A 12,748-nucleotide genomic window follows, 5' to 3' on the forward strand; every position below is an offset into this window, starting at 1 on the left:
GCAAAGTGACTCACTAGGGTAGCATGCAAAAATATGTACTCTTTGTTGAGCTATACAATGTGTTCTCTGGGGCAGCTTTCAATTTGTAAGCGATGGGACACAGAGCAGGAACACAGAAAATTCTCGGCAGAGGGACTGTGACCGTAGGAAGCCTTATTCCTTTTTTTACCTCTCAGAAAGCCAGGAAAGTGGAAAGCTCGGTCTTTCCATCTGAGGGCTAATGGAAGATCCAAAAGGTGCCATCAGTAGCCATGTCACTCCACAGCAGCTTCTCACAGAAACTGCACTGTTCTTGGAGATCATCGCAGCATATCTAACACAGCAGAGGTGACAAGTTTACACGACCTTGGCCCTGCTGCTTTGAACGCTCCGACTGGAAGTCACTAAAACAAATCTAGTTTGAGCATCTATCATTAGCAGAACACCCATCATTAGCAGGGAATAGCATCATGTGGCTGCACTGGCCTGCACTCCAGTGCGCGGAGTACTGGGGCCTCTCAGGTCCAGTGCGGAAACAGAGAGGCGCGCCGTGAGAAAAGCCTCACTCATTCCACAGATTAAGCAAAAGGTCTATCAGCACCAAATGCTTTCCACTGACAGGTGCTGATAATATAAAAAATAAAGCTGCAGATACTAATCACACTGGCATCTCACCCAGGTAATAAAAGCAGTAACAATAAGAAATAGTCCATTACTTTCTGCCAGCCATGTAGCATTATTTCTGATGTCAAGGGCATGGTACGTTTTATAGGAGAGAAAACAAACGCTTAGAAGATGAAGTCACTGCTCCAAGGTTATTACAGCACTGCTGAGTGGAGGGGCTGAGATTTCAACCTACGTCACCTGTGCTTTAAAGCTGTACATTTAAACTGCTTCCCAAGCATGGAGTCCCACTGGATAGCTTGCTTCTTAGGGTCTCATGGGGATAGGTCTCAGCAGAAGAATCTGGAAAATGGGATGTAAACTTACTCTCAATTCCTAAGACCACTCGTGAGCATACCGGTTGGCATTTGTTCAAAATAGCAATTCTAAACTCTGCCTGTCCTTTAGAATCACTGGGGGAACTTCAGAAATTTCATATATATGCTGAGGTCCAAGCGTCACCTCTCCCACCCCCGGGAGATCTCATTGGTCAGGGTTGGCCCTGGAAACCTAAGAAGCTTCCAGCATCAGAATTACCTGTGTCTCCACGCTGAGCAGAACATTGGTCTCCCAGCCACATCAGCTTCAATCTTAGATCAAAGGGTAACATGAATGGGTGTCAGGAGGTGCACCCATTCAGCAGCTTGTTTGCCCATTCACCTGCCCCTTCCATGAAAATTATCTTTATTTGGTAAGCCAAAGGGGAAAATGAAATCATCATTAATCCCACAGTTTGTCTTTTGTCAAGTGGAAATAATGATAGTAGTTACTTCATGGAGTTGTTATGGGGATTAATTAAGGTAATACACGTAAACTGCTTTAAGTAATGGCCCATAGTTAGTATTCAATAAATCAGACACGCTATAATCATGATGAAGTTGAGGGCAGCTATTGTTATTGTTGTAACTGGGTATTGTCAAGCAGCAGCTATTGGATTTTAAAGAGTGGTCCACTGGAATCTTCACATCTCTGCACTCCAGAAAGTTTGGCCCAGAAACACAATTGTCCAAACCAATCCGTCTTCTTCTTCCCTTCAACACCACCTTTGACAAACGTGGCCACAGTCAGGTCCATAGGAAGCCAAGAAGCCATTACATTCATAACTTAAGTTTTTGAGTACTACACATCAGTGGGGCAATCGGCATTGAAGGAGAGCAGACATCCACATAACCGACTTCTCTTTGAACACTCTCTAGACTCCAAGGCCAGGGCATTCGCTGAAATGCAATGTGATTACCAAGGGCAGGGAAAGCTCCTTGTCACCCACAGTCATGCCAGGGCAGTTCCATCATACTAAGACAGAAGTACAAATGGTCCTACTCTTGAATTCTACCTGATGTGGCACCTTTTAGAGAGGCTATTGAAATAGCAGAAGGACCCACGAGAGGGATTCTACACAAGGCAACTATGTTAATGAATGTGTGTGGGATGAGGGAAGGAGGACATTCCCCAGGATCCGCAGGGAAAATATCAATGGTCTTGAGGGGTGAGAGCTCAGGTATGCTGCCCCAAGCACAAAACAAACAATCCAGATCAAAATAGAAAAGACACAGCCAAGAGAGATAAGAACTATCAGTAGCTCCCAAAGTAGAAACAAATTATCAGCAAACAGTCCTGTTTCTCTACAAGCCAAAGGCCAGGTGTGCCCATTTGGTCTTTCCTTCCTCAAGCTTAATTAGATATACAAAGAACAAGGGAAGACTCCTTGGCAGAGACCACAAGAACGTTTGCTAGAAGAACGCATTATTCCATTTGACCCTCACTTGCAGGTGTATGAATAATTCTTCAGTACTATTTTGCTGCAGAGAAAAGTGAAATTTAGTGAGTTAAAGTTGCCAAATTTCAGGCAGCAACAAAGTGGGCAGCATCTAGACTGGTACCCAGATACTTTCAACTTAGTATTTCTTGATCCTGGTTAAGTATGAGTATCACGTGGATGTTTTTTAAAAGTATCAATGCCCAGGCTTCGTCCTCAGAAGAACTGAATATGATTCTCTTGGGGTGCAGCCCCAGCATTGGTGTGTTAGAAAAGATTTCCAGGAGATTCGAGCAGAGGCCAGGCCCATAGGCCCACCCCAAAGGTGACCACCTTTGGGGGAGGGAGGGGGCGTCATTAGTGACTAAAAGAAGTACATATAAAAATAAAATCTCAGTCTTTTGGAGCTCTTATGCAAGAACTAATCCTACGTCCTGTTTGCAACAGTTTTGTAATTTGCAAAGCATTTTCACATATCTTGTTTTAGTTGATTCTCACGAAATCCCCTGAGGTACCAATTTTGTTGACTAAAAAACTAGGCTCAAAGAGACTAAGGAATCTCTCCAAGACCACATGGTGGCGATTCTCACGCTCAACCTGAATCTTCCTTATTTCAAGTCTAGTGTATCACAGAGGCCCTATCAGGAAGCTTGAATACTCTCCTGTGTATGGCTGGATGTATATATTTTTTTACTTTTTCCTGGATATTTGACATTGACTTTGCATCACTGGGGGCAAGGTAGGTGGGGGAATAAATGAACTCTAGTAAGCATATTTTGGAACTAGATTTTCCCTCACTAGTTGTAAGAGGGGCGGCATCATTGCTGGTGGGCACCACAGAGCGTGGATGTTTAGCAATATGAACGTAAGGCTCTTGCCAGACACGAACAAGAGCGAAACAGAGAAAGAGCTAAAATGAAAAACCCTAAATGAGTCATTACTCAGGGAGTCCACTTACTTCCTATGATAAGAATGAAAAAGTATTTGAAGCTCTCTGTTTGAAACACAAAAAAGCTGACCAGGCATATAGTATCTTATGTGAAGCCTGGGAAAGTGGCTTGGTTCAACGATTTATCAACTTCAGCTGAAAGAAACCTGGGTGATCTTATCACTCAGCTGGCCTCCCACCCTGAAAGTTCTGCTTGTCCAGATAAGACACTGCTGAGACGACACCTTCCTTGGCTGGCCTTCATTTCTCAAACAGAACTGAAGGAAGCTCCAGGGACTCTACCATGCTATCATACATAGAACCAGGTCAAGCACAGGAGCTAGAAAATTCTCTCTGTGCACAGACTTGAAACCAGCTCTGTTACACAGAGACTTGGAGGCAAGTTCTTAACCTTTCTAAACCTCATTATTTCCATCTATAAAATGAGTATATTTACACCCAGGGTCGGCTTCATGGGCACACAGCCTGGTTATTTACACAGAACCCTTCACTTAGAAGGGCCCCATGCTTGGTTCAATGCTCTGTTGTCGCTGTCTTAAAATTCTTGATACTTTTTGAACAAGGGGCTTTGTGTTTTCATTCTGCACTGCACCCCGCAGATTGTACAGCTGGTCTTGTTCATATCTGTTTTCACAGAGTTGTCAAAAAGGACTGCAAGGGGTAAGATCTGTCAGGTGCCACCAAGGCCTGGTGCATGGAAGGTGCTCAGGGAAGGCAGCCATGGTGATTATGATTTTTGTACTTCTGTGGTGACTGATATGTTTTCTGGCCCCTGGATGCTACGTGAGATGCAAGCTGGGAGATAGGGTCAAGTCAGAGACTCAGCTAAAGCAACCAAGAGTGTCTCTTAGGTCGTTCACCCATGCTGCTGCAGAGCTTTCTCAAAGCTCCCAAAGTTGGCCATTTGTTCACACAGATCAGTGGCTTTCTTTCCTTCTATGTGGCACTGCAGATGTGGATGTGAATGCTCTTTCCCTCTAGTGTCACTGCTCAGTAGAATGGCTGTCAGGTCACCAGGCAAGAGGCCAAACAATCCACTGCTACGCAGGCAGGCGTCAGAGGGAGGCAGCAAGTATGGAGCAGGGGAGGGAGACAGAAAGGGGGGTTGGTTGATAAAGGGAGGCAGTGCCCTTCTCTTTGAGCTCTGTCTTTCTGGGTGTAGGGTTTTTATACATGAAACTCATTTTTTAGGACTTGGTATGAGCAGATCAAATCAAAAACTTGGTGTCACCCTGGCACTGATCAAGATGCTGGGATCGGAGGTCATCTCGGTGAACCGTTCCCGAGCTTTTCCTGGGTCCAGTCGTGTCACCAGCAACTCAGCCTCCAGGTGTCCTGTGTTTGGGCCTGGGGCTCAGTTTAACATGGTGCATGACTCCTGTCCCAGAGCACTGTCAGTTATTTCTGGGTACATTTTTTCAGGGCTTCTGAAATACAGATCTCTTCACAAAAAGACTGTCAGCCTATGCTGTGAGTAAGCACTGCACGCTGGAAAGGGCAAGGGCTTGAAGGTCTGATTTCAAAAAGGACTGCAGGACCCCAGTACTGGAGACCCACCCCATCATCAGGTGTCCTGGGAAACCTGTTGTGAGACGTGTGAATGCTGAAGAAGCACTACCTGGTGCCAAGCAGAAAGCACAGCCAAGACTAAGCAAAGATCCACAACCACAAAAGTCACAGCAGCAGCTAGCAATTATTGAGCCCTTAATGTATGCCAGGCACTGTGTAAGAACTTTATGCTTATTATTATCTCATTAACTCTGACAGAAACCCATGGAAGTAATTATTATTATCATTTTCATTTTCCCCGTAAGAAAACCAAAGTTTGGAGAGGTAACCTGACTTATTCTCAGTCATGCAGCAAGGAAATGTCAGAGCCGGGATTTGAACCCAATCCATCTGACTCCAAAACCCAGACTCTCCTTGCTCTCCTGGCCTCAGGGACAGGGGCCCTTCAAAGAGGTCCAGGAGGTTTGTCAACCAACTCCCAGATGAGCAGCAGTTGCTGTTAAAATAGAGAAAAGCCCCCAGCTCTTTTCTCAGAATGTTAGCTACCCTCATAATAAAAGAAAGTTCTAGATTCATGGCAACCATTTTTCACTCACGATAAGGAGACTAGGAATTTTAAATTCCATTACAACCTTTATTTTTTTTCTCCCACCAAACTGTTTAAAAGAAATATCCAAGAGGGGAAAAGAAAAAAAAAAAAGATTTTGTTAAAGAAGTTGAAAATATGCTTTCAAATGAGAAACATGTGTGTGATTATTCTTCATCTTTTGTCTCCCCCCTCCACCGAAACTCCAAGTTGAAAACAAGCTAACATGATACAAATGTATACATCCACATAAAGATATGAAAAACTAGAGGTGCCCTGGATGGCAGACAATCCAGAAGCTGCCCCGGGAAGCTTTAGAAAGTCCAGGAAAACTCCACAGCAGCCCAAGCCCAGTTCCAAGCAGTTTTCAAGCATATGTACAATGACTCCTGGCAAAAAAAAAAAAAGTTAAAAACTGCAGTTGAATTTGAAAAAGGGAACTGAGCAGGAGTGAACACTCCTGCTACAGGCAGGCCTGAGAACAAGTGTGTCAGAGATTGCAGAAGTGCTGAAGTTATGCCAACTTTTTTTTATACCATTTCTTTATTCCCTCCTTCTGGCACAAACAAGCTATGGAATCTCAAAAATTGGGTCATCATTTTTGAATTCCTTGCTTTCAGCACAGTGCTCAGTTGGTCTTGTTGACTGGCTTAAAAGTCTGATTTCCTGAGCTAACACTTCCTGGCCGTTCAGCTGCAGGAGAGCAATAAACTGGGAGACGGCCTTTCCCACCGGCAGCTAGCATGCAACGGTTCTCGCAGGCAAGCCGAGGTCCATCCTTGTATTTCCTGCTATTACATATTTAACAGCATCAAATATGCCCATGAAAGAACCACTTCAAAGGCCGCCATTTCCTGGGAAGCCAAGAGAAGGGAGACAGGTTGACTCCCGGAGGACATTCCTGGCATCCTGATTTCATAGGGTGATGGCTTTTCCCGTAGGCTTTGGTGCTCCCAAGAGCATGCCTGGCCCTCCCCGGAGGGACACGTGAGGAAGGTGTCCTATACGAGCTTCGCTTAGGGTCAGTGAGAGCTCTCAGGACCCAGTTAAGTAGTACAAGTCACCAGCGGAATTTGGCAACACCTTGGTTTTCTTCTAGCAGCAGATGTAAATTTGCCTCCATTTGGGAGCAGGTGTTGAGACTTTCGCTTGATTTTCTAAAATTATATCAACAAGTCCTTAAATATCACTTTCCATCCCTGATTTCCAGATTTCTAGCAAGCGTCCCTGATTTGTCAATGTGAGACAAAATACACTCCTACCGCTGACCAGGTGAAAACGTGTTTCCTACTCTTCCGCAGTCACTCATTTAAGACTGACATGACTGTGCCCCAGCGCAGGCTCCAACTTCAATATTGGCCGCCAATAAACTCTATGCTGGGTGAGCAGGAAACTCATTGTGAGCTGTGGTTCTAAGACTCTTAACACTCATGCAAGAGGAATCAAATTTCAGCGAGATCTTCTGGAGCATAACACAAGTACAAACCAGCCCTGGGGTCAAGTCTGGGCTTGCTTTATTTGACCTTGGTTTGTTTTATTTTATTTAGGCAAACTTTCTCGGTGGGCACAGGGGACCATAAAATCCTTACCTTTTAAAGGAGCCCATTGTTAACAATTTGTTCATCACAGCTCCCTCGACCTCACCAAAAAAGTCTCCCGTCTGTGGGGAAGAAAAGAAGACCCATGAGGAAGTGGAGATGAATAACATGCCCAAACACCAGAGAAGAAAAAAAAATGGACACAGTCTGTTCTGGAGCTGACAGGGGCAAAGGCAGGTTTTTAGGACCGCTGTTACATGAAAGTGGAAAAGTTCCTGAGAGTCATGAGAAGTTATGGGATTACAGAGCAACCTAAGTAAGCAGATGTGATTATTCCACAATGCACGGCAGAGGCGGAGCAGTGCAGAGGGAGTTTGCATCGCATAACACGTGCCAAGTGCTGGACTTAAAACACAATGCACACATGCGCCTGCACGAGCACGTGTGCACACGCACGCACACACACACACCATACCGTTACCCTTGGATGGAGTAAGCATTAATCTGCACTCAATCCCTTGTGATTAAAACATTACTTCATACAGATAAAAAACAGGCTGTGAAAAGGACTTCCTAAGCAGTAATAAAAAGAATTGTTTATAATTCCTGAATGACCTGTTTAGGGAAATATAGCAATCCTCTTCATCGGCCCTATAAATTTCCTACAGTTGAGAATACATCCTTTTTCAAAATCCCTTTCTGAAGAACATTCTTATTTTGTCCATAGGCAGTTAATACATTGAGAAGAAATAAGACAGTCCAGCCCCTTGAGGACACAGCACGGTCGATCAGATTTCAGTGGCCTGCCCCTACTCCGGGCTGTCTTCAGGGCATTTGAGGTCGAGTAGTCCTTCCCCATCACCAGGCTGATGCTTTTGCAAATTTACTTCATGGGGCTGGTCGAGATTGCAGACTCTGAAGGGCGGATCGAAGGATTAATATCCTCGTGCATCCCTCCAGACTGCTGGAACCAGTAATACCAGGGATTCATGGGGGAGGGGGTGTGCAGTACAGCTGAACAGAGCTTGGGGCAACAGCCATCCTCTGCCAACACCCTGGAATGGGTTGGTGCAGACCAGCAGAGAACCCCTATGTCTGTTGTGACTGCTCTGAGGATTTACAGCTTATGTGTGGGTGGGTGGAGGGCAATACTCTAAGAGCCTGATTAATGCATTCTGTAGGCTTTATAGTAACTAAACCCAATTCCATGACAACTGAGTGACTTCAATCAGGTTCCTCAGAATTATCAGGCAGAAAGGCCTATATAGACTGCCAAAAAGTCAAAAAAGAGAGGTGGAAGAAGGAAACATTTCACTGACTGAATATTGAGCGTTGCCTTTTTCACTCCGGGGATCCTGGAAGCTTTAAATTCTGCAAGCTTGTGCTGCCGCTAGGGGCGAGAAAGACATTGCTATTTCATGTGTAAATATACTGGTGTCAGTGGAGCTGGTAGTTAGATGAAGAATTATCCGAACTCGGGTACAGGAAACCAGATAACCTCGAACAGGCCCTGGGCAATGCAGCAGGCCTTTTCCACAGAGAGATAGCAGGGCACAGAGCTCACACGCAGTGGCCATGGCTTTGTCAGAGTCGCTACTTCAGTGGATCGTGTTGTTGGCTAGTCTAGGGCTCATCACTGAAAGACATCCAGCACACCCTTCCTCCCCCAGGACCAGGTTCCTATCCCGGCCCTTGATGATTCCAGCAGGAGGACAGAGTTCCCTCTCATAGGTGATTAATTTGGGTTCTTGTCCATCAATAAATTCTTCTACTTGCTTTCTATTGTGGTAACATCGATTAATAACATTACATGTTTCAGGTATACAAGATTATAATTTAATATTTACATTTACTATAGTGTGTTGCCACCAAAAGTCTAGTTTCTCTTTCTCACTATCCCTTGAATATCTCAGTGTTTTTTCTATCAGCCAAATGGGCATATTACCATAGGCCTATGGACTTCCCTGCTTTCTCAGAGACTGGGCTTGTTTCATGGGCTTACTCCTCCTATATAATGTCCATTAACTCCAATGTCTGGTGATGTTCAGCACCTAAGCGATGAGGTGTGGGCAGTCTGAGTCTCAATAGTATTTTTTCTCTCTCATCTAATGTGCATTTAAAAATCCCACAACGACCTCATGGATAAGAGAGACAATTCTACATGTTAAAAGCACTGGGGCCAGTGCTTATAAATTAACAATCATTAAGCTCCGACCCTAAGGAGCCACACTTAGGGACAATTAACTAATTTATTAAGCATTAATGAGCCGATTGTACTGTTGACTACTAGAGAATTTCAAATGTAAATGAGACTTCATTATAAAATGTGAGCATCTTCAATTATTAGAGTAAGAAGAAGCCTTATGTAGTCAATTATCCTCCTTTTAGAGCTCGCCTGATGGCCCAGACAGGTTAAGTGATGCGCACAAGATCCCAAAACTAGTTAAAGAAGAGAGCTTACACAAGAAACCCTCTGCCTTCACCTCTCAATTACGCAACACTGCTAACCATGCCTGTTTTGCTCTTTTAATATCCAATTTAATTTCTTATTGCAAAATAGTTGTGATGCAAGGTTTTAAAAGGGAAATCTGTGTTCTCTATTGCAATGCTATTGATTTTAACTCTTATTTTGATTTCTAAATACACTGCATACTTACTTCTATGCTCAGCCCCATAGCTTTTTTTTTTTTCCATTTCTTTCCCTCCTGCCCCCACATGGCTCAATCAAATGAAGAACATTCTTTGTCTATCTCTGGATCCTTGTGCCTCAGTGTTGAGAGCCCAAATTAATCCTTAAACTTAGATAACTGACATTTTAAAAAGCAAAAACCAGAAAGAAAGCCATAAAAAATAATTACATTGGTGTGTATATATATATATATGTCTATATATATATATCTGTGTCTGTGTATATAAATTATATATATATATATATAAAGATAAAATATCAAAAGGAGGAAAACTCCTTAAAATTGCCCAAGCTCTTTAAGGCACCTCTACCCTTGAGGCAAAGAGTTCTATAAATTAAACATTTTATGAGTGAGAGAGCAGACCCTGGGCTCTGTATCACCTCTCCCACCACTGGGAGGTACAAACTCTTTGGGGCCTGCTGAGAAGTAGGCTGTGACATTCTTAGAAGGATGAAAATAAGGTTTTATAATCTCCTGCTATTACCTCTTAAATACAGATCATTGTCTAGAAGTTTTAACACCATCATTTGTTTTCCTTGACCCAAGCACAGAATGAGCGCCTGACTTTGAGTTGGTAGAAATTTCTCACTCACCTGTGTGTAGTCTTCAGACACCAGAATAAATCCATTATTGTCTATGAGGTAACAGTTCACAGTCTAGAAAATAAAAATACCACGGTTTCAACTTTGTATCCTCAGACTGCTTTTACACAAAATGACGTACTTTCAACCCGAGAGAAACCTATTTTAGGGTGTTTTTGGAGAATGGAAATGCCTGCTGGCTGTAGGATTGAGTGCCGTGGCTCAGCCGACCCCACATCTACTTCGCGAAACTAACAAACAGAAATAAAACACCAAGCAAACCTGAACATCCTAGATTAGGATAAAAAGAATATACATTAAAAAAGTTATTAATTACGGTTTCTCTTCCTTTTTTCCTGCCTTTATATGACCTGAATAATATTTCCCAAGAACAAAGTGTTCATAGTAGTTGAAGTACAGGCTGTTTTGAAAGCAAAATACCAGCACAATGTCATTACTCTAATGATGTATTAATGAAAACACCGTGTCAGCTCAGAAGACCATCAGGGGACCAGGTAGTATTTTTTAATTTGTTCATAGACTTAGGCAGGGAGGGAAGGGGCAGACTTCTGTTAAAGGGGCCCCTCAGGCCTCCTAAAGGTTTTCAAACTGTGTTTTTAATTGGGAGCTGGATTTGGAGGCAGGGCTGTTAGCTTTTGGTAGCTCAGACTTATAAATTGTGGAAAGCAAGGTAAGCCCAAACCTCTGCTTCCCCCACACTACTTTAATCTCAAGTGAATGATTTGCTACAGGCTAAGTTTTAATTACAGTGCTGTGGAGTTTAAACTTAAGGTTTAATTCCGTCCTTGATGTAACTCAGTTTCTATTTATTGCAGCTTTACATACCAACTGCAACATTTAATTTGTAACATATCTTTACCCTGAGCTAAATTTCCCCTAGCTCCAGGCCACCGCAGGGCTGGTGTTTTCTGGGGTATTTACCTATCCATGGAGTCGGTTTTAGTCAGGCACAAAAAGTACAGTACTGAATTGGTCAAAAAGAGTCATCTTTTATTACTAGGCAGTGGTGGAGAAGCAGCAGAAAATGAAAAGCCCTGCTAGCACCTTTTATGAAAGAGTTGGCTGTTTTGGTGTGCGATGAGGTTTCTCTCGGTTATTCAGATGAATGACTATGTGAAGACTGCTATTTGAAGAAACTCTTAGCTGCATGGATACTACTTTGGTCCTGGTGGGAATTTTGACAATGTTTCTCCATTTTTAGGAGACGGCATTATGGAAGCAATCTCATCGAGATGTGAGCTGTGCTGTCCAGTACGAAAGCCATGAGCTATACGCATATTTGAATTTAATTTTAAGTGAATTAAAATTAAAAATCCAGTTCCTCAGTTGCACTAGTTGCATTCAAGTGTTTCATACCAGCGGTAGCTAATGATCATAATTTTGGACATTTCCATCACTGTTAAAAGTTCTTTTAGAGAGAAGTGTTTCTTTCTTTCTTTTCTTTCTTTTTCTTTCTTTCCTTCTTTCCTTCCTTCCTTCCTTCCTTCCATCCTTCCTTCCTTCCTTCCTTCCTTCCTTCCTTCCTTCCTTCCTTCCTTCCTTCCTTCCTTTCCTTTCCTTTCCCTTTCTTTCTTTCTTTCTTCTTTCTTTCTTTCTTTCTTTTTCTTTCTTCTTCCTTTCTTTCTTTCTTTCTTTCTTTCTTTCTCTTTCTTCTCTCCTTCCTTCCTTCTTTCCTTTTCCTTCCTTCCTTCCTTCCTTCTTCCTTCCTTCCTTCCTTCCTTCCTTCCTTCCTTCCTATTATTCTAGTACTCCAATGAGTTTTAATCCAGTTTACGTTGGATCATATTAGACAAATCCATATCCTTGTTTATTTGAATGTCATGATCCCCATTTTGCAAAGATAGAAACCGAAGCAAAGATCTGGACTCCATTCAATCAATAAATACATGTTTAAATATAGGAGCAGCCTCCATATTCAGATATGGACTCTCCAAATCCTCCCAAGTGTGTAGAGAATCAAAAGTCATTATAAAGCACACCCCCAACCCTAATTATAAAATTAATTCCTACTCAAATATTCCTAGCGAATTAGTACTGTTGCTATTAGACCCATATCTTTGGTCACTATCTCTCTGTTTATAGAATATTGTAAATATTGGACAATATAAGGCAGATACAAGGCAAATAGATTATAAAGTCAATTGAAAATCTTGAGAAAGAGGCGAGATTTCATGAAGTCTATGAATGTGGTGTTGCTGATCATCTCCAATCACATAGGAAGCCATTGGCACATTAGGATCTATCAGAGGTAACATGTGAAGAAAGAAAAAAAACATCACCATAGATAATATGAAAGATGGCCCCAAAGAGAATGACTACAAAAGCAAGAGACTAAGAGAGGCTCCTGGGAAAATTGACCAAACTCTACCATATTTGACTCTCCTGTGATCATTCTGAGAAAATCAAATGTAAAGCAAAAGACCCTATATTGTGATATTTTACAATTGTATTGGAAATATTACATGGTTGACCCTTG

At 42.6% G+C, this 12,748-nt stretch overlaps 1 protein-coding gene across 4 annotated transcripts in view; it reads right to left on the bottom strand.

Moving 5' to 3' along the window:
* CACNA2D3 (calcium voltage-gated channel auxiliary subunit alpha2delta 3) overlaps positions 1–12,748 on the bottom strand; it is a 790,850-nt gene that overhangs the window by 62,233 nt on the left and 715,869 nt on the right. For all 4 annotated transcript variants that reach the window (XM_036219353.1, XM_036219351.1, XM_016156350.2 and 1 more), the window contains 2 exons: positions 10,264–10,326; positions 7,032–7,102 (listed from right to left, as the gene is read on the bottom strand). In XM_036219353.1, coding sequence (XP_036075246.1) covers positions 7,032–7,102; positions 10,264–10,326 — 134 coding nt within the window. The remainder of the gene's footprint in view (positions 1–7,031; positions 7,103–10,263; positions 10,327–12,748) is intronic.

Source organism: Rousettus aegyptiacus, unplaced genomic scaffold, assembly GCF_014176215.1.
Source record: "Rousettus aegyptiacus isolate mRouAeg1 unplaced genomic scaffold, mRouAeg1.p scaffold_m13_p_4, whole genome shotgun sequence".
In the NCBI taxonomy this organism is placed as follows: Eukaryota; Metazoa; Chordata; class Mammalia; order Chiroptera; family Pteropodidae; genus Rousettus; species Rousettus aegyptiacus.